General features: G+C 40.0%; 1 protein-coding gene across 1 annotated transcript; it reads right to left on the bottom strand.

The window, feature by feature from the left end:
* Positions 1-14,288: 14,288 nt before the first annotated feature.
* LOC145393814 (uncharacterized) lies at positions 14,289-16,719 on the bottom strand. The gene is made up of 3 exons (XM_080267859.1): positions 16,606-16,719; positions 16,147-16,379; positions 14,289-14,430 (listed from the first exon to the last, which is right to left on the bottom strand). Exons 1-3 carry the CDS (start codon positions 16,717-16,719, stop codon positions 14,289-14,291), a joined length of 489 nt encoding a protein of 162 aa, XP_080123985.1.
* Positions 16,720-22,908: the final 6,189 nt, after the last annotated feature.

Here is a 22,908-nt window from a genome sequence, read left to right as displayed (position 1 = left end):
AACCTGTAGCTACTCTCTCAAACAACTGAAAATACTTTGTTATATCAGATTCATTAAAAGGAGGGACAAGTTTAACATTTTTAGCCACATCAAAATCATCAGAGCTAGATGATCCAGTTCCACCTTGTTTCATGCGATACTCATGGTCTGCCTGAATCCTGGCAAGTTCAATTTGTGCCTGAGCCTGTACCTGTGCCTCTTGAATACGAGCATTTGCCTCATTAACACGAGCCTCCGCCTCCTTAGCCTTAGCCTCCTGCAGGGCTAGCTGTAACTTAGCTAATTCAATCTGGGTTTGCTCATTTGGAGGAGTTACATTAAACAAGCTTTCATTAATCATGTCAACAATTTGATCTTTAGAATGATGAGAGCGAACAACAATTCCCAATTGTTGAGCAACAATCTTAAGTTCATTCTTTGTTCTGTTTTCTATATCACACACTGTTTGCACATTTGACAAAAAATCTTTGGCTTCATCAAGTGTAGTAATAGTAGACATAATTAATAAGTAACAGTCACAAAATATCAAGCAATATCGTTATGATAATATCCTGAATATCCTGATATGAGGTCGCCAAATTTATGTTACGGAACAGAGAAAGATAACGTACACTTTAAGTGAGAATACTGAGTCACTACTGTCCCGTAAAGTTCCAGGTTCAAAACAAAAGAGTTAGGTAAAATTACAAGTTAAAGTTTAATGCTCAAACTAACAACAAAACATTCAGGACTCATAAGCATAATGTAATGGCAAAAAAACAGGTTAGATATATGGTTAACTGCAATAGCCTCTATTAACACGAAATTAGCAAGAGTAAATTTATCTAAGTCAGCCCTGATAAAATGAGATACCAGATAATACTCAGTGAATGCCAGATAAATTATTACAGATACAAACTATTATCAAAAATGACTGACATAAAACCCAACATTAATCAAAAACCTCACTAGGCCTAAGAATTAACCTTATGCTACACAGTACAAGAAAAAATGCAACAACACTTATACTCAAATTACACACAGCTGCTAGATGTTTGGAGATTTCTTGAGCACTCACAATAATAATATCTGTACAGGGGAGGACAGAGATGTGAACAAAATGAGGAGCAGATCTAAGTGGCCATGATGCAGAGACTGAGCTCATTATATAGGGGCCAGGAGAGCTTGATAAAACTCGTAAGAAGGACGCGCAAATGAAGCCATGGGGACAAAGAGCTGAAAATCCCGCTCTGAATAACAGAGAGAACGACTTACTCTACTATAACGGTAGAAGGGGGGGACTGAGGCAGAACACGCTCGTGATCAAACATGCAGCAACTGTGCTTTAAAATTACACAAAGGATGATGAAATCATAGGCTATGTAACAATATATACATATATATAGATAGATAGATAAATCTATATATATATATATATATATATATATATATATATATAAGCAACGTTGGGTCTGGTTAGTACTTGGATGGGTGACCGCCTGGGAACACCAGATGCTGTTGGCATAACGTTCTCCCTACGTGTCGAGTGGGGTTGGTGGAGGATTAGTGCCCCTCCCTGTAAAACAATTAACTCTAAGCCCTTGCCCACCCCGTTGGGGATACATGGCGTCTGGCAATGAATGAATGAATGAATGAATATATATATATATATATATATATATATATATATATATATATATATATATATATATATATATATATATATATATATATATATATATATATATATATATATATATATATATATATATATATATATATATATATATATATATATATATATATATATATATATATATATATATATATATATATATATATATATATATATATATATATATATATGTGTGTGTGTGTGTGTGTGTGTGTGTGTATATGTGTGTGTGCAAGAAAGAGGGAACCAAAGACCAGCGCCAAGAAACCGATTCCTCCAAGAAAAAACAAAAACAATACAAAAGAAAGCCAAAATCAAGATCCGTTCATTTCGAGGTGCCTGGACACACTGCGTTTGAAAAACTGGACATCATAGGAAGTAGGAAATACAGACAGGGGGAGGCAGTTCCAGAGTTGACGTGTTGCATAAACGAAGGACTGGGACTAACGGTTAACTCTTGCATTAGAGAGTTAGACAGAAAAGACATGAGAGTTTGTTGCTAGACGGGTGCTATACACCCGTCGTAGAGGTGAAGGGATGCAAGCAGACAGTTCAGAGGAGCAGTGACCATTGAAGTAACAATAGAAAAGAGATAAAGATGCAACAGTGCAGCGAAGAGACAGAGGGTGAAGGGAGCCAGTAGGAGGAGGAGAGTTGATGAAATGAAAAGCCTTTGACTCCACCCTTTTGAGAAGAGCTGTATGTGGGGAGCCTCCCAACACGTGCGAGTTGTACTCTAAACATGGGCAAACATAACCTGTGTATAAAATCAACAGTAGTGCAGGGGTAAAGAAGGTACAGATTCGGCTTAGCACACCTAATCTCTTGGAAGCAGATTTTACAAGAGATGCAATATGATCTTTCCAAGATAAGTCCCATGTGAATGATATCCCAAGCATGTTCAAGGATGATACTGGATTAAGCTGAATATTAATAACCCTCTCAGGCGCAAGTGGTTTGAGTCGTTAGATTGTTTAACAACGTGTAAAGTGCACCATAACATGAATTGGGTAAAAAAAAAACATACCAAAATATGACACAACAGCAGGAAACTTGTGTCCTCCTTTGTTTGACACAATGTGCATCATTGTGCATTGTACAGGATGGTATTTAATGACTCGATCGAAGTTCATGCATGAAAGGGTAAAACATTATTGGGTACTCCTGTGGAAGATTGTATCGGGTTGATAGGTGTAAAAACTGAGTTTTTTATGCATTAAAAACAAGATTATTTTTACCCCAGTCAGAGATACGAGCCAAGTCAGACATTAGGTGTGCCATAGCCTCATCCCTTGTTTGTTGAAGTAACTGCTGAGATGGACGTTGTGGGAACCGAATGGAAGGTGAAGGGTGGAATTATCAGTGTACGAGTGGATAGACTTAGATGTACAGCTTAGAAGGTCATTGATGAATAAAAGGAAAAGAGTTGGTGACAGGACTGAGCCCTGAGGAACACCACTGTTGATAGATCTAGGAGAAGAACAATGGCCGTCTACAACAGCAGCTATAGAATGACAAGAAAGGAAGCTATAGATGAAGGCACAGATAGTATGATAGAAACCATAAGAGGGTAGTTTGGAAATTAAAGATTTATGCCAGACTCGATCGAAAGCCTTTGAGATGTCAAGTGCAATGGCAAAGCTTTCGCCAAAGTCCAAAAAGGAGGATGACCAGGAGTCTGAAAGGTAGGTGAGAAGATCTCCAGTGGAGCGCCCCTGATGGAACCCATACTGACAATCAGAAAGGTTATGATAGGAAAGATGCTTTAAAATTTTTTTGTTAAGAATTGACTCGAAAACTTTTCAGACACAGGATGTTAACCCAAGGAGTCCCGTCAACATATTGGTACGTCGCAACATTTTGTCACAGCTAGACCCATCAACGTACCGGTACGTCATGCAATTGCAAGGTTCATAATTTGCACAATTTTCAAATCTCGCTCTTGATTTTTGGTACGTAGGGTTGGGAGACCTTCCCCTTCCTGCCACCAGGCAGGGACACTCGGCAACCCTGCACAACCCGCACTCACCCTCGCCTTGGTCACTCACCTGTTAGCAGTGACCTAGGTCAGATATGGCTCACAGAGGTCTCTCAGAAGAGCAAATTCAAGCCGCCCTGGACGCCTTTACAGGAGATGATGATTCGCCCCTCAATGACGAGGTGGCAGACAAGGATTATGTACAACTAGAGGAGGAGGAAAGTAGCAGTAGTGATGAGGAGGTCCCATCCCCAAGGAAGCGGTGCAACGTCACATATTGTGCCACTAGAGAGGTCCAGCCTGCACCAAAACATCGTGCAATCACCTCTCTGCAGCTCCTACGTGATGTGGAGCCTGAAACCGAGGACAAGGACAGAGACGTGGGACATGCTGCCACAAGGTACGGCAGCAAGATCATCACTCATCACGGCCCAGAGCGGACAGCACATCGTTCTATCAGGTATGGGCTTAGTGTTTTATTTGGCGAGGGCGGAAGTGGCATGGAGGGAGTGGGGAGTGAAATTGAAAGTGTAGGGGTGGTAATTGAAGGGAAGAATGGCGGGAGTGAGTCATCACTCTCATGTGGTGGTGCAAGGGACCGGAGCGTATCACCTGGGGTGGTGATGGTGCGTGGTGAATCACGTGGTTTGGTGAAGGAGCAGAGAGGTGAGGAGGAGCCCCTCTCCAGCATGTCTTATGCTCCCCAATATTCCAGGACTACTAATATGGTGTGAATGCGATATGACGCTCATACTCAGGAAAATGTGCGACATACAGATGCTAAGTGTAACTATAAACCCTGTAAATATGTAAATAGTAGTATAAAATGGAAACGGGTGTAAGTGGAAGAATATAACGTAAGTGCATAAGTATATTCTAAATCGAAACATTCCTAGCAGGTGTATAAAGAAGCAATATTCTGATGCTCAGTGTAATAAATAAGGCCTGTAAATATGTAAATAGTAGTATAAAGTGGAAACGGGTGTAATGTAAGTGGGGAAATATATTGGAAGTGAAGAAATAAAATATAAGTTGAAACATGAATGGTAGCGAGTGTGCTGGCTACATGAATATGCACTAGCATTTCGCCAAATATCCTCGTAAGGAATGTAAGTAGGTGAAAACATTTACATTTGTAGAAAAATGGTATAATGTCATGGAAACAATAATATGAAAGTAAAAAAAATTGAATGAATGTTGACAGAAGATTCATAGCGAGTGCGCTGAGTAGGCAAAAATGCGCAATCATTACGCTAAATATCATTGTAATGAATGTAAACAGCTGAAAACATTTACATAAAGTCAATGGTAAAATGTCATTGAAATAGTAGTGTGCAAGTAGAAAAAATTATATGATTCCTGAAAAAAGAAACTTAGCAACTACCATGTAACCAATGTGACACAACTCACTACGCTTATGCAATGGAACAATGCCTTTTTTTCCTATATATCTCATTGAAAACCATTATATTATTGTTGTGATTGTTTATTAGTTCCAAATCGGTTAATGTAGACGAGTTCTTTGTTGTTTCTTCCAAAATTACCTACCATAGAAAACGTGAGAGCTTGACACGTCAGTGAACGAATACGATACCTGATGCAGGGAGGCTCACCTGTTCCGACCACTATGAACCCCGGTAAGCCCTTTCTTGATGATTTTCCTTTGTTTCTTAACAAAATCGGATGTTTTAGCAATTTTTTTTTTTTTTTCAAAATAACTCGGGATTGGGGGGTATGGGAGGGGGGAAATCGGTTTGGACGTGACGGGTTAAAGCATTTGGACGATAATTAGAGGGTTTGGAATGGTCACCCTTCTTTAGGACTGGGTGAATGAAAGCAAACTTCTAGCAAGAAGGAAAGGTACAAGTTGACAGACAAAGGTGAAAGAGTTTGCCTAGGCACGGTGTAAGCACCGAAGCACAGTTCTTGAACACAACAGGAGGGACTCCATCAGCCCCATATGCCTTGTTAGTATTGAGACTAGTGATGACAGAAAATATATCAGCTGAAAATAATATATTGTCAGCCATGAGGAAGTCTGAGGAGGGGAAGTGATCAAAGAACAGCACCGGAATCGTCTAAGGTGGAATTGGAGGAGAAAGTCTGAACGAAGAGATCTGCTTTATCAGTAGAAAAAATAGCTACAGAGCCATCAGAATAGAAAAAGAGGAGGGAAGGATGATAATGTAAAGTTCTCTCTCTCTCTCTCTCTCTCTCTCTCTCTATATATATATATATATATATATATATATATATAGATATATATATATATATACATCTATATATATATTTTACTGAATATAATTATATACAATATATATATATATATATATATATATATATATATATTGTTACATAGCCTATGATTTCATCATCCTTTGTGTAATTCTAACGTACAGTATGCTGCATGTTTGATCACGAGCGTGTTCTACCTCACTCCCCCCCTCCTCCCTTATAGTAGAGTAAGTCGTTCTTTCTGTTGTTCAGAGCAGGAGTGTCAACTCTTTGTCCCCTCTGGCTTCATTTGCGCGTCCTTCTTGCAAGTTGTATCAAACTCTGCCGGCCCCTATATAATGAGCTCAGTTTCTGCATTATTGCCACTTAGATCTACTCCTCATTTTGTTCACATCTCTGTCCTCCCCTGTACTTTTGTTATTATTGTGAGAGCTCAGGAAGTCTCCAACCATCTAGCAGCTGTGAAATTTGAGTATAACTGTTATTGCATTTTTTCTTGTACTGTGTAGCGTAAGGTGTTAATTCTTAGGCCTAGTAAGGTTTTTTGTGATTCATGTGTTTTGGGTGTCAGCCCTTATTAATAATATTTTGTATCTGTAATAATATATCTTGCATTCACTGAGTATTATCTGGTATTGTCATTTTATCAGGGCTGACTTAGATAAATTTACTCTTGCTAATTTCGTGTTAATAGAGGCTATTGCAGTTAACTATATATTTAACCTGTTTTTTGCCATTACATTATCCTTATGAGTCCTGAATGTTTTGTTGTTAGTTTGAGCATTAAACTTTAACTTGTAATTTTACCTAACTCTTTTGTTTTGAACCTGGAACTTTACGGGACAGTAGTGATTTTTAGTATTCTCACTTAAAGTGTACATTATCTTTCTCTGTTCCGTAACAATAAATATATATATATATATATATACGTATATAAATCATTTCCGGGATGCATAGGGTCTCAATGAACTCTCTCCACCAATATTTGTCTCTTGCCATCTCCTTCAGGTCCCACCAACACTCCTCTCCTGCTTCTTTTTTCATTGTCCTCAACCAGGTTTCCCTCGGCCTACCTCTACCTCTTCTTCCTCTAGCAATCCACTCTGGCACATCTTGTATTAAACAACCTTCTTTTCTGTATATGTGCCCCAGCCACTTCCAGCGAGACAGTCTCACACATTCATTAACTGGTTCCACTCTCGTAATATCCCTTACTCTTTCATTTGTAACTCTGTCTTGCCACTTTACCCCAAGAATCCTTCTCAGTATTTTATTCTCAAATCCTAATACTTTCTGATCTGTTGCAATTGTACTGTACCATGACTCATGCCCGTAAATTAAAATGGGTCTAACCATGGACTTGTAAATTTTCACTTTAGTATGTACCGAAAGCATATTATTATTCCAAACAGATTTCAACATTCCAACAGCTCGCCAAGCCTGTCTAATCCTCTCCTCAATTTCATTGTTTAATGATCCATTAGATGATATAATCGTTCCCAGATATTTAAAGTTTTCTACATTCTTCATCACATTATTCCCAATTACAAAATCGATTTGGTTCTCCACGTTCATATTAATAATTTCAGTCTTTCCACAATTTATTACCAATCCCACTTTTTCTCCTTCCTCCACCAGACAATCGAGCACCCTCTGCATCTTGTAAATACTTCCGCAAATCAGTACAATATCATCAGCATAGTCCAAATCCATCAGCTTCTTATTTTCTTTCCAGTTAATTCCTGCAACTGTTCTCCTTACAACCTTTTTCATAACATAATCCATAACCAAAACAAACAACAATGGCGAAAGAACTCCTCCTTGAATCACTCCTGACCTAACTTGAAATGGATCACTCAGAGAACCACCCACCATTACCTTACAAAAAGTACCTTCATGCAGGCTTCTAATAATATTTACAAACTTTTCTGGTATACCATAGAATCTCATAATTTTCAACATAGCTCCACGTGAAACACTATCAAACGCCTTTTCAAAATCCACAAAACACATACTAAGTGGCATTTTCACTCATTAGCTTGTTGCATTAGATGCCATACAATAAAAATCTGATCATTACAACCTCGACCCTTTCTAAAACCCGCTTGTTCTTCTCTTAAAATTTTATCAATTACTGGCTCTATTCTGTTCAACAAGATTTTGGAAAAGACTTTTGCAGCTACAGGTGTCAAAGTTTTCCCCCTCCAATTGCAACAAACACTTAAATCTCCCTTTTTTGGTATTTTTATGATCACTCTATTTTTCCACTCTTCTGGAATTCCACCATTATCCCAAGCCACATTAAAAAGTTTCAAAAGCGCATTCATCAACTCGTCATTTTCCACCTTAAGCATTTCAGGGAATATTCCATCCTCACCTGGAGCCTTAAAATTCTTTAACTCCTTTATAGATTTTGCTACCTTTTCCAAAGTTATATCCCCTGTTTCTATCTGCAAATCTCTCTCGGCTGGCAAAATGTCCTCTTCAGCTGGGATTGGTATATTTAGAACAGATTCAAAGTGCTCTTTCCATCTTCCTTTTATATCCAAATCTTTAGTCATCAGATTACCATTTCTATCTCGGACAGGTATTTCCTTCCTTCTCTTTTCAGTCCCAGTTAACTCCTTTATGGCCTGATACGCTGCTCTTGTTCCCTATGACCTCATTTTTACTTAATTTAATTTCTGTCTCTGTCGTCTTTTCATCATATACTCTCCTCTTATCACGTCTAACGAGTCTTTTTACTTCAGAATGTAAACTCCAATACTTTGCTCTAAGTACTTCAACAACCTGGCCATCAACATGTTGTTCTTCACTTCTTAACTTAGCCTCCTTCCTTTTCTGAATTACATTCCATGTTTCATCTGACATCCACTTTTTCCTTCTCGCTTTTCCCTTTTTCTTAATAGTAACCTTAGCACTCTCATGCAAAACCTCTTTTACCTCTCTCCACATTTGATTAATATCATTGTCTTCAGATTCCATCAAAGTCTGCAGGACTAGAAACTTGTTTCTACATTCGCACCGAAACTTTTCCCTCGTGCTCTCATCACTTCTCAGCTCATCAAAATCATAATTATTACCTCCTGTACAATTAACATTAACGTTTCCCTTAAGTTTTATTTTAATCTTTGACACAACAAGTTGATGATCACTACCTATATCTGCCCCCCTCCTTACGCAAACATCTTGCAAATAACTCCTATGCCTTCTGCTAATTGCAGTGTGGTCAATCTGGTTACAATATTTACCATATGGTGAAATCCAAGTAGTCTTATGTATTTTTCTATGTTCAAAGATAGTTCCACCAATTATAAGGTTATTTGCCAAACAAAAGCTTGCAAGTCGCACCCCATTTTCGTTTCCTATACCAACACCCTCCTTACCCATACAATCTTCAAAGCCATCCCTACTACTGCCAACAATCGCATTAAAATCACCAATGCAAACTAACACATCATGTCTTGCCACTCTATTCACTACATGCTGCAGCTTCTCATAAAAGTCATCCTTCATTTCATCAGCAGCCTCATTTGTCGGAGCGTACCCTACAACCATACTGATATTACCATGGTCAGATTTTAAGCGAGCATAAAGCAAGCGCTCATTAATTGGTTCATACTCACATAGTGCTTTGCAAGCATCTCTACTCAGCAGTAAGCCTACTCCTTGGTAATGATTTCCATCATTCCTGCCAGAGACCAACATAGTAATACCATCTTCCAAATTCATTTTATCAACTCCAAGCAACCTCGTTTCTGTAAGAGCACAAATATCCATCTTGTATTCCTTGAACACTAAAATAAGTTCTTCCATTTTACCAGCCTGATTGAGAGTTCGAACATTCCAGTTTCCTATATATATATATACTGTATATATATATATATATATATATATATATATATATATATATATATATATAGAGAGAGAGAGAGAGAGAGAGAGAGAGAGAGAGAGAGATATATATATATATATATATATATATATATATATATATATATATATATATACACACACATACATATATATATATATATATATATATATATATATATATATATATATATATATATATATATATATATATATATATATATATATATATATATATATATATATATGTATCATCTCATCAGCCATTTCAGTGTCCACTGCAGGACCGGCCTATCCCGACCGAAGTGGGGACGATACAGCCAATGTATCTCTACCAAGTGGCTTAGGCTGTCTGGTTGAGATTGGATGTAGGGTGAGAAGTGCTTGTATGTGTAATTGTTGTGTTGGAGTGACTTTGGATGTGTGTGTAGTCTGTGAATCAAGTGTAATCGGCCCGCGCAAGCCGACTGGGTGCAAGGATACTTTACAGTATGCGACACTGGTTCAACCACAGCACCCCTTGTGTCTGCCAATGTAATACGTGGCCAGGAGAACGTTCCCAGGGTTTATTACCCTGGCGGGCGCGAACCCTCCAGTGTATGAAAATGCACACTTTACCACTGTACCACAGAGACTCCATATATATATATATATATATATATATATATATATACAAACAGTCTCTCTCTCTCTCTCTCTCTCTCTCTCTCCAGTATCTATATATATATATATCTGTCTTTCTATATCTATCTATCTGTCTATCTATACATACATACAAATATATATATAGATATATAGATATACATATATCAATAGATAGATAGTCAGATAGATACAGTATATATATATAACAAAGAGAATACATACGTGTAATATGCCACAAAATTCGCTACGAATGAAGAGTTACGAGCCACCTCTATCCCTGTTAATTCTGCTGACCCTTTACCACTGTCGCTGGCTTCAAAAAGTACTCATAACCTAAGCCTGTATTTTTGTCGTTCTTGAAAGTTTCCTAAAGCTTTTTCCTATCAGATTCATATTGTTTAAAAGACTTTACTGTCCTCTTTGCTATTACATAAATTTTCCAATATTGCTGAAATCTGCATGAACATTATACAAAAATATATTAACCAGCCGTATAAAAAATAAATTATTAAGGCTGAGCTGTTAGGGAACTTTCTTTTCCCGACGACAATAGGAACTTTGTTGCTGACGTGGCCTTACAGTTTCATTGTTAATAGTGAGGTTAGCCAGGCTTCTATCATTCTAACACTTGCTAACAGGCTGTCCTTCACTGTGATATTCTGGACACGACTTCCCTCCGTTCTGAGGCGGAATTAGTGGGTCAGGAAAAACACTGGCTTACGATTGTACTGTCTGATGCTCATTAATTACCTGAAAATACACAGTTGACGTTTTTAGGAAAGTTTCAAATGGTCTAGGTAACTTTAGTGGTTTCAGTACAGAGTGGTTACATCGACGTCCTGCTTATTTCTCAAGACGGGTAGATATGGCCACGTAAAGGAAAGGAGGTTGGTCTGCTTTAGTGTCTGTGAATTATAGCATATACCTCAAAAGCAGAAAAATGGCTGATCTAACTTGTAAGCTTCAGTTGTCAACTAAAACATAGTGGTCCTGCCTCCTTTTCTCGAAATGAAGGAGTATGGTTACTTAAAGAAAGGAACCTAACATATGTTGCAGCCTAACTCTTGGTCAATCTATTATAAAACAAATTGCTGCCGAAGAGTTATTGATCTAACTTAGATGGTTACAGTTCATGATGGTTACACAGAAGTCTTCCTTACATCTCGAGATGAATGGGTAGGATCGGGTGGAAGACGCTGGCAACGAAGTACTGCCTGGTCGTCACCAGTTCATGTATCTGTGGAAAGGTAAGTGAAACTGTCTAAACCTGGCATAGATTATATTACCCCGTCCAGTCGAGGACGCGTCTTACTGCCTAAGAAAACAGTCCCCTGAGTTATTTCCTGGTTTTCCTTGCTGCTGCCAGACAAATAAATTTAGGTTAGGAGAGATTCTGGGAAAAGTTATGGCTACTTATAAGCTTCATAAACCCCTTTACCACGAAAGGCCTTCCCTAAATAAATAAAAGTAGTCCGGAGATAAATGTAAGTTACGTCATAAGAATAAAGGATTGACAGTTGAGATTCCACTTAATTACTTCATACCACTTTCTCTTTATGTTCTCCTGTGAAATTTTGTGTTTCTGGCCACCCCTTTCGGGATTAAAGCGTCTGGCAATAGATAGATATATAAATAGATGAATAGATAGAGCGTGGTTGTATGTTTAATCCTGCACTTAAGCCACATCAGAAATCAACCCATGAGAAAAATTCATGTCCCTTTACCCTTTAGGCCAGTCCTCGAAATCTAACCATACTGTCGTATGTAATTATAGCCTTATTGTCATTACGAAGTTACCCCCATTCGGTTTTGTAGTTCAGATTGATATTGCTCACGTTCCCTTTGTAGCATAAAACGTTTTGCTGCGTATAACGTTCTGCAGTAGCAAAAAATATATATAGGGGGCGTCACTGCACGAAGCAAAGTGAAGCAGAAATTGTATGTGTTATTTAGCCTCTCATTTTAAGGACAACTTTTTATATCTAATTCTCGTTTAATTCGTATTTGCTCAGTTCAGGAGAGGATTATGAACTGAAGGGCTTGGGAAAGACTTCATTGACTACTTTACAACTAGAAGTTCTTCCTAACTTGAACAAAAGCAGCTGGTGGTTGTAAGAGTCTAATGAGATGTCCCTGGGCTGGAAGACTTACGCCCATGTTCTCGTCGGTTAAGGAAGCTCCCAAAAACCTCTTCCTTAGCAGTATATTTCTGCATAACTCGTTAAAAATAACTTTTGTGTTATTTTTGTGATCTGTCTTGGAAATGGAAAGATATCAACAGTATACCAGAGAGTAGCAAGATGTAGGAAGCAAAATAAATCGCCAAGGAAATCGCTGTAATGCCTACTTAACCGGAGAGAAAACGGGCCTTAGTTTTTCAAATGCTTAATGGTATTATAATTATGGAAGATGATCCTGGATACAATTGTTGGACTGTAGCAACAATCTAATTAACACAAAAATGCAGAAAATATCCTGCAAAATTTGGGTTTCGTGGAAAAGGTGCATATTTCAAACCTAAACTAAACTAAACTGTGCTCGTCATAATCTGAATTTTGAAAAGTTTTACAGAACTATTAATGACAGGCCAAAACAATGCTAAAAAGAAGCAAAATTAATCTTCCTTGATACTCCACCTCGTCCCACTTTCGTGAAGGAAAGAATCTGATATAGACTGTGAAATTGAGTGCCCTGGCCAGATACATCAGCTGGCTGTAGTCCATGCCGAAGTGTGTGGTGTTGTCGCCCTCCCCTGATGTGATCCAATAGGGTTCATAGGGAAGAGCTGTAGCGTTCATCCTCATACCGTGGAAACTGAAACAATATAGTTATATATTTTTTTTCAGTCTCGTATGTTTTTTTTTTTTTTTTTCCAACATTTGCCTAAGTTCAACATATCAAGTCTAAGTTCTCTTTGTCAGAGGGTACCTGTATATGACAGGCACATAATTCTATGCAAAAGTTTGTATCAATACACAACATCCCTATCATTACATGACTGGACACACAACACAGTTAAGCGCATGAAGCAGCCACCACACAGAGATTATGTCTGGAGGTGGGATACTGTTGCAGAGACTCAACGACAATATCCAACACTAGCAATTAAAAAACGCCTATATACTCATTTCACACACACGGCAATACAACACCTCGATCACAACGCCATGATCCAAGTCCCCCTCCTGACATCCACCCATCGGAGATGTCCTTAAACAGATATGCCCGAGTTCATCTTGGTAGACTTAAAGCAGGACATCACCCAGTCCTCCTTAGTTACCAGCTTCGATTTGAGAGGAATCACAGATGGCACATGCCCAGCATGTAGATTTGGCTAACACAGCATACACATAATGGAAAACTGCATAACATGCCACCCGCAGACACAACGTCAACGGTATAGGGAATCTATGGGACAACCCTACAGGGTCAGTTGCTCACCTGTGGTCGACGGGTCTGTTCCATGAGACGGGCCGAGGTTGAGCAACAACAACAAAAACAACAATCGTGCCTTGGTGAAGTTTTTCCCCATTCTTCAGTATCTGTTCCATAGCTCAGTCATAGAATATGACAGTACTACTAATCTACTGCACATATTTTTCTTTCTGTAGTACATCGTAGTGATTATTGCCACATCTCAGTGTCTTTCCGTTGCTACAGCTTAGCAGTAAAGAAGCAAAGGCGGCAAATTTTGAAAAAAAAAAAAAAAAAAAAAAAAGACAGTATAGTGACATCTTCATATCAGTTAAAAACAACGGATAGGGTGCAGAGGTATATTAGTGAGGAGTGTGTGAACTGGAGAGAGAGCAGCCTGATGGCAAAAACACGTGATGTAGAGGCAAATTGTTGGTGGCCACTTCTTCCGGTATTAAGGCGTTTGGCTGTAGAAAGACGACAGACTGGCTACTTTACGAACTTGTGAAATTTGTCAGGAAACATGCTTCGATACTTGAAGTAGATGAAACCTCGAATGGGGGTCCACGAAGCCACCTGCACTACCCGAGCGCCAGTGGGGGTGTACGGCAGGTGTGCAAATATTCCACATCTGTAATACACAATAAATGTCAATTGAAGAACCATTAATGATAAATTCCACATCAGTAATACACAATATATGCCGAATAAATGAACAGGAACGATATTATACCTTACAATGTAATCAGTAATTTATCAAGCTACCATACCGCTTTTACTCTATCGTGGCCCATATTATCATTCTTTGGCGGTTTATTTCAGATAGGTGTGTGGGGTAGAAGAATTATGCTACAGCTCGACATAATTTCCATAGCACTTCTTTGTGACTAGCAACATATTCCAGTGGTCATTTGTTTCGACAGCTCAGCATTCAAAGATGGAATGATGGCAGTTTCAGGCTAAGCTAGCGTAAAAACTGATGACCATTCGCATAACAGTTTGCCTAAACACGCCAAACCAGAATATTCTAAGCAACTAAGGTGATTTCGTAACATCATAACGTTAACGATTTGGTTTCCATGTTACACCTTAGCATTCTCCTCTGTGATTTTTGTGGCGCTGTAATATCATCTTAGTTTATATGATTAACAAAAATAGAGGACCACGCAATCTCCAAAGAAACTAAGAATATATCGGTATTAAAGGATATGTAAGCAAGAAATCTTAAAGAAATTGCTCTTATATTGTAGTGTAAGTGTTGATTCAGTTAATATAATAATAACCTATAGTGTAATACTTAGCCAAGGAACATTACTCATTTTCAATGCTGCATGTTCAATTTACAAGTATCTGTAACACTATGCGAATAAGCGTTGTCTGTGTGCGTGTCTCCACATTTGATCCCTTAGAGTTTTTGACATGGCATATTTTATAAGACGCGTAACGATGAGCTGACAACGATGGTGTAAGTAATACATGCGTGCGGTCAGTTCAGCATGAGTCATGCGCACTTTTGTGGTCGATTTTCGCAAGGCATTGGGAACCCTCTACAGGCCATACCGTTTGAAGGAATCAGTTGAAATTTCGCCTGGGCATGCCCGGTACGTCAGAACAGGTCCATGTCCAGTTTGGTGAAAGTAAGTGTCTTGGGGGCATGCGTTTATTAGTCTTAATCGCTAAGCACTTTGTTCAGGGTATCCAGAGCTCTACTCAGTATGTATACTTATATTAAAACTGCATTCATTTTGCTGGTATCTACTTAACTCATTAAAAACACCTATTCTCCTATTTGTTTCTGGAAGAAAATGAAAATATCTCTGATGTTAGCCCCCTTTTAAGAAACAGATGAAAGAGATGTCAGGGCAATTTACTGGCTCTCTTCTCATTAGTTACTTATGTGATTTCTATTCCAAAATAATTGCTGTTAGACATTATCATACTTCTAAACTTCATCTCCAGTTTCATACTAAGACCCGGGTTTGATGCTCCTGATGGCATCTCCTGTCTGTACCCTTTCTCTTACCGTACACTTCTTTTCACTCCATACATGAATGTTGCATATGTTTAGAAAGACCATGCATGTTTTTGAGTTTCCAAACTTCTATGCTTCCTAGCCCAACAAAGATACATGAAAACATATCGGGAAAAATATTTCGCCCAAATTACTCTTGTTCAAAATCCTTCTTACAAATTTAATGTATGTTAATGTTTATTAATCACTTACTACTGGTGTTGGCTGGAAACAATATGATCTTTAACATTTACTGCTCTGGTCAGTTTATATTTGTTTTGTGTCATACCATAACAGTTATCAAAGTGGGTTGAGTAACTTTCGGTATAAACTTACACGGGTGTTCGTGCAGACATATCGATGTTGATGGCCATGGTGTTCATCATGGAGAATGTCCAGTGAGAGGTGAGCAGAGCCCCAAGGTCGTCCCTGGGCAGGCGAGTGAGCACCAGGAGCCTTGTGGACCACACCAGGAGGCGGCCCTTGAGGGACCAGTGGGCGAAGGCGGCGAGGAAGGCTGGGTCGTCACTCACCACCACCACCGTTAAGCACCATGACATCTGCCGCAGCTGATAACGTCACATTGGTAAAAGGTACCTGAGTGACCTACCCGCCTCAGCAGTGATGTGACAGTTACCTACCCTCCTCAGCAGTGATGTAACGGTGACCTACCCCATCAACAGTGACGTAACACTGACCTACCCGCCTCAGCAATGATGTAACAGTGACCTACCCGCCTCAGCAGTAATATAACAGTGACCTACCCACTTCAGCAATAATATAACAACGACCTACCTGACGAGCCTGGCTGACCACCAGGGAGAGGCGCTGTTGCGTCAAATTAGCGTCATGGCCACCCACACCCACACCAAACACACCCACACCCAACCACTCTCCATCATCATCCATGTACTGAAACACAACATAGAGTCATTACACTCCACGAATGCTGGATAAGAGTGAAGAGTTCACCCGTACACTGGAACACATATGTATAATTTGAGTTAAAAGAACATGGAATTCAACCACAAGGGCTGAAAACACGAAGATTTAGGTATAAATTTTTTTGTCGATTTTTTTTTTCAACAAGCTACACTACTTTTAAGAGAGAGAGAGAGAGAGAGAGAGAGAGAGAGAGAGAGAGAGAGAGAATTAACTGGATAGTGACTGTGAAATACTTTATTTTTGTTGAGAAGATTGGGTACTGATGTAGCGCCATCTGACAGAAAGAGTGGGAAACACTTGTCCAGTTCTGTTTCCTTGAGCGTTGCCTCCATTGCGTGACTTGCGTACTCTGCCACAGCCCACTTGTCTGTTAACAAGAAATTAGAATCACGACCATGATGTAAGTTTATATATATATATATATATATATATATATATATATATATATATATATATATATATATATATATATATATATATATATATATATATATGCGCTGTTTAGGCATCAGTTTCTCCTCACCAAATACTCATGTCCTCTTGTCTTCCCATTGTCGTTCACAAATATATGTTCTCTCTCAGCTTTTTTCTATAATAAAATCCAAGCTCATCTCTCTCTCTTGTCTCATTTAGGGTGAATAATTTCATCTTTTCTAGTCTCTCTCCTTAAAGACATTTTCCTCAAGCTTGATATTATCCTTTTGGTCATCTTCAGTATCCTTTCCACTTAAATAACGTGTTTGTTTAACGCTATGATTCCGGGGATGTGGAATGAACGGGAACTTCTTGGATGGGGATTCTTTGGTTACAATAAATGAGCTCCAATCGCAGCTGTCTGGAGACCGAGCTTGAGAGTACCAGTAATTCAATCATAGTTTAAGGTTATGATGGCCATGTCATTGACTTCCACATTTTTTCATTGTCAGACGCCATGCATCCCAGACGGGGTGGCCAAGGGCTTAGAGTTAATTGTTTTACAGGGAGGGGCACTAATCCTTCACCAACCCCACTTGACACGTAGGGATGCCAACAGCATCTGGTGTTCCCAGGCGGTCACCCATCCAAGTACTAGCCACATTTCATTCAAATAATTAACAGCCGCTCTTATGCTGATTTTCATTGTTTTTTTTTTATTAATTTATTAGGGATAAAGGGCGACATACCTAGTAACAGTACCATGAGACCAAGTATTATGTGCAGAGGAACTCGTGTCTCGCAGGGAACGCTGTTTTGTTACACAGATATATTGAAATTGACAATACAGGAGTTAGCATCCACCAAAGTGTGGAGTCTCACGAAAATTATATCCAAATGATTGTCTCTGAGTAGATAATTACAGATATTGGTCAAGGACTGTCCCTGATTAGTTGACTGAGGGACACTCAAGACATTAATGCTGAAGGCTGTTGGCGTTAGGACGGTTGCATAGTTTGAAGGAGAAGAAGTGAGGCACATCACCTACCTCAGAGACTTGCCAGACAGGGCGGTATCCTAGCTGAAGTCGAGCAGACAAAATATTGCCTGTGAACAGTAAGTCCATGTCAACGATACCTGGGAGGAGATAGACGAGAGTGGTCAAAGTGTTGGATGGACACACTCTGAGTCCGGTCAGCATTCATGTGGTTGAGTATAGGGAGAAAATTGGCTGAATGTATATTTAGACGCCGAGTCGAAGTGGAGGTCGAGATGCAACAGGGTCAAGTGAAATTGTGATGACACCAGAATAATGAGGGGAAAGATGGGGAGAGTGAAGGCATCTGATGCTGAAGTAAGACACACTGGCATATATTCCCTCAACAAAGTGGGAGAAGATTGAGTTCAATTTGCACGTTGACTATTCTGATGGAGGACGTATCTCATTACTTTGTCCAGAAAATTTTCAATAGGTTCTATGGATGTCATCGTTAGTATACTGAGAGCAAGGGAGCGTTAATTGACAACTAACCATATGGACGGTGGGTGTTAGCGCCGAAGTGGTGACATGTGGAGGTGTAGGAGGACTACTGGGTCTTGGGATAGGCAACTGCCCCCAGGAAATAGGCCCTGAGCCTTTGCCCAGAGTCGGACACATAAAAAAAAAAAAAAAAAAAAAAATATGGATACAATATAGACAGTTTTTGCCATACAGATAGAGATTCCATTAGCATCGTTGGTGAGCCCCTTGAGGGAAAAAAACACTGCTGCAGCCGATCTAGGACGCCTCAGACGATGGGATGAACATGTCTTGAAAGTATGATTGTGGTAATACAGGTGCATCCAGGTACAGGTAATGTTGCACAGGGGGATGACGCTATTTCCTACAATGAATTCTGGAAGCATTCCTGGGTTGCGGGGAGAGAAGATTCTGCATTTTTGCAGGGAGAGGATGAGGCCACAAGTGGAAGATGACTGATAGAATGGCAGAAGGAAGTGCTGAAGATCTTGTGAAGAGTTGGAGTGAATGCAGATATCATCAGTGTAACAGGTAACCGTGGTTCTGAGAATGTTGGGAAGAGAAAATAACTGGTGCATAAGGACATTAAAAAGAAATGGGCTTCGAACACCACCTTGCGGAGTACCGAGCTCGAAGGCATTGGAGAACCTATATACACCCTTAGAAAAGACACATTCGGTTCTGTTACGGAGGTAACCCTGTATCCATCTGAAGAATTTCCCTGGACACCAAATTCCACCAGCTGATCAAGGATGATATCAATGCAACATCAAAGACATTACTTAGATCAATGAATGCAACAACACTGGTGGGGAAGAGGACGGTAAAGAGTTCCGTTCGACAGTGGTGTGTATATCTTTGTCGTAGAAAACTATATAGTCTAAGTGAGACTTTGTCTTACAGCCGAAACATGAGACAGGTAAGGAAGATGCGTTTGAGCACTTTGCTGAAGCAGTAGGTGAGGGAAATTGGTCTAAATTTGTCAGTACTACGTTTCCCAGTGGACACAATCGTGCAAGTGGTCCAGGCATTAGGCACATATCCCTTCCAAAAGCATATCTCATATCTCTGCTTGGGGTAGAAGTATTCTTGTTGTTTAATATGCACTTAAAACTCAGCTCTTACATCCACCAACCCGACAACATCTTCCACCGGAATACCCTCTAAATCTTAATATTATCCAGCTTAATCCTGCATGATCTTGGGGTTTCATTCTCTCTGGATTTATCTTGGAAAGAACATAATATTATCTCTTTTCTAAAATCTGCTTCCAAGAGATTAGGTGTGCTAAGCCGACTCCACGCCTTCTTTATCCCTGCAAAGTTGTTGACTCTATACACGGTTTTTTTTCACCCTTGTGTAGAGTACAGCTCTCACGTGTGGGGAGGCTTCCCACATATAGCACTTCTTAACAAGGTGGGGTCAAAGGTTTTTCATCTCATTAACTCTCCTCCTCTTACTGGTTCCCTTCAACCTCTGTCTCTTCACCACACTGTTGCTTCTTTATCTTTTTTCTGTCACTGATTCAATGGTCACTGCTACTCTGAACTGTTTGCTTGCATCCCCCCACCACAACGACAGGTATATAACCCCCGTCTAATAACAAACTCTCGTCCTTTTTCTGTCCATTTCTCTCATATAAGAGATAACCGTTACTACCAGTCCTTCATATATGCAACAGGCAAACTCTGGAACTAACTTCCTGTGTCTGTCTTTCTTACTGCCTGTGATCTCCAGTCTTTCAAACACAGTGTGTCCACGCATCTCGAAATGTATGGATCTTGAATTTGGCTCTCTGTTATCTCTTTTTTTTTTTCTTTTAGAGGGAACAGTATGTGTGCTCCTGGCCTTTGCTTCCTTCTTCCTTGCATTAAAAAAATGGTTGTAGAGCTGTAGCAGAGGGTTTCCAGGGACTTTCAGGAGTAGGCAAAAGACAGGGTAAATTATGCCATCATCCCTGGGGTCTGTTGCCTTAACCCTAATGAATGCATGTCGCAATTAGTCCTCAGTTAATAGTGAATCATCTTCATCTGCCTTCAGTAACGAAGCCATCAGACAGAGAGCGCAGATATTTTGCTGGGAGGAGGGTGCATCTTCAATATGTGAGGAAAGGTTGCATGCTTGTGATTGTTCAGATCATGCATTAGTAAGATTTTGTGTGTACTGAGCTGGGCAGTGGTGGACAGTGATAGAAGGCTTTTCCTGACAATCTTGTTTAATACATATCACATGAATCCAGCACTCTTCTGATGGTTAATGGTATCTGTGAACTTCTGCCAGGATTCAGTATGGATGCATTGCTGGAGGGCAATTAGATCGTCTCTTGACGCCTGGCACTGGTGCAGATACTCAGGTGTTGGTTTCCTCTGGAAAGAGAGACCATCTTCCACCGTCTTCCATTCTTCTTGGAGGGTAAACTGATCAAGAGTCCAAGTATTAGTTTCAGGGCCACTTTTAATGTGAGGTCTTGTAACATAGCAACTGTGGAAGTCATGGGTGGAATTTTCCAAGGAGAAATACAAGTTATCAGGTGACTGTAAATCAAATGTGGGGATGAGGCTGGAAATATATGAGATGTACGTGGGGATGTAGTTAGGGGGAAATGGTAATGCAAGTGTGAGTGTGATGAGAAGGTGCAACAGGAAGGGAATAATGGAAGCTAGTACAATGTAGTCCAAAAAGTGGTTAGGGATGCAAGAGCACGTGACGTGGGATGGCACTAGCCTGGATGTTAGGATGTGATAGTGCCTTCTTGAATGTGCATGGCACCACCAGTGTTCCAGCACATAAATTGGTACAGGGAGTTGCATTCAAGGAGAGGAGGCCCATTGCGATTTGGAGTAGGAGAGAGGTCACCCAGAGCAGGATGTCGGGCATTAAAGTCACTCACATAGATCATGCTACTAATTGTATGATTAGGAAAGACAGGAAGATTAATCCTTCCAGGGGCAGAATAGACATTACATAAGCAGAGCCTACCATTGCTCACTGTTATCTGAAAAAGATGAAAGGTCATACCATCATCTGCAGAGCTGTGGAGAAGTTGATGCAGTATTGAGGAATGAAGGTAACTAATGAGACCATTCCTGGCGAGGTGAACATAGGAAATATAGCCAGTAGGGAGGGAGCCTATTTCCCAGGTAGAGGACAACCAACAAAACCTTCTTGAATTAATATAACATGCGGGTGATGGCGACATACCTAGCTCTTGAATGCAACAGTTTTCAAATGACTTCTGACTCCACAGGAATGCCAAGTGATAACATGAAGCTGCATTTGGTAAATGCCTGCAGTCCTAACGGGCCCGGTTTCAAATCCCGCTGGGGCAGGGAACAGTTTAAGGATTTGAATTTCATATCAGACTTTACTGTCCTACCAGAAGAACCGCCGACATGTCGTAAAATTACCCCCACTAATACCAATACACCAGTCCCGTATGAGATAGCCCTAGCTATCTCATACGGTCGGTGTTAGCGCCGAAGTGGTGTACGGTATGTAGGACTACTGGGCCTTGAAAGCAGGCTGTGAAGCCTATGCCCAGAGTCGGTCATATAAAAAAATAAATGAATAAATTTACATTGAGGTTTCCAGGAGTCAGGTGGGGACGAAGAGGCAGCATGAACACTAATTTGTGGTGTAACATTGAGGGGTCCTTCATCAAGACTTATCCTTTGCATCACAGTCTTACAGGTCCTTGAAAAATCTGCTGTGGCCACCACAACCCTCTGGCACATTCATTTACTGTGACCAAGGCAGATAAAAAGGGGCCATATTTTGGGTGTGGTACCCCCAAAATAGATATATGGAAAAACCCGTAGAGAGAGCCATACAACACTACCTTCCTTGTCCACTAATAGACAAATGCTGAAGGTATTGGAGTGGGCAGCCACGCTTCCCCTAAATCCATGCAGTTATTACATAATTTCCATAGCGTCGGGTCTGACACATCCAACGGATGCCCAGAAGGGTTAAAGAGCAGTTTGACATAGTCAGCCGGGGAAGCATATACTGGAGGAGCTGACACAGGCAGGGAAGGTGTCTTCTGAGGAGTGAGGCAAGGGAGGAAGTGATCAGGAACCTTGAGTAGAGAAGTCTCATTGTGCTTGGATGTTTTTGCAGCAGAAGACAATGGTTCACTCTTGGTATCAGAAACGTGTTCCATGGGACATTTGGTGGAGGCTGAGCACTGCATGACATGGTGGGAGGCTACAGGTTTAGGC

This window comes from Coenobita brevimanus, chromosome 25 (assembly GCF_032717465.1).
Source record: "Coenobita brevimanus isolate Jiangsu-jjx chromosome 25, ASM3271746v2, whole genome shotgun sequence".
Classification (NCBI taxonomy): Eukaryota; Metazoa; Arthropoda; class Malacostraca; order Decapoda; family Coenobitidae; genus Coenobita; species Coenobita brevimanus.
Note: the sequence above shows the minus strand (reverse complement) of the source record. Positions and strands in the feature narration are given on the sequence as shown.

Coding starts and splice junctions, on each gene's coding strand:
- LOC145393814 (XM_080267859.1), bottom strand. CDS start 16,719: ATGGATGATGATGGAGAGTGGTTGGGTGTGGGTGTGTTTGGTGTGGGT. Junction 16,380..16,605: donor TGGTCAGCCAGGCTCGTCAG/GTAGGTCGTTGT, acceptor TGACGTTATCAG/CTGCGGCAGATGTCATGGTG. Junction 14,431..16,146: donor ATGTCTGCACGAACACCCGT/GTAAGTTTATAC, acceptor TGTGTATTACAG/ATGTGGAATATTTGCACACC.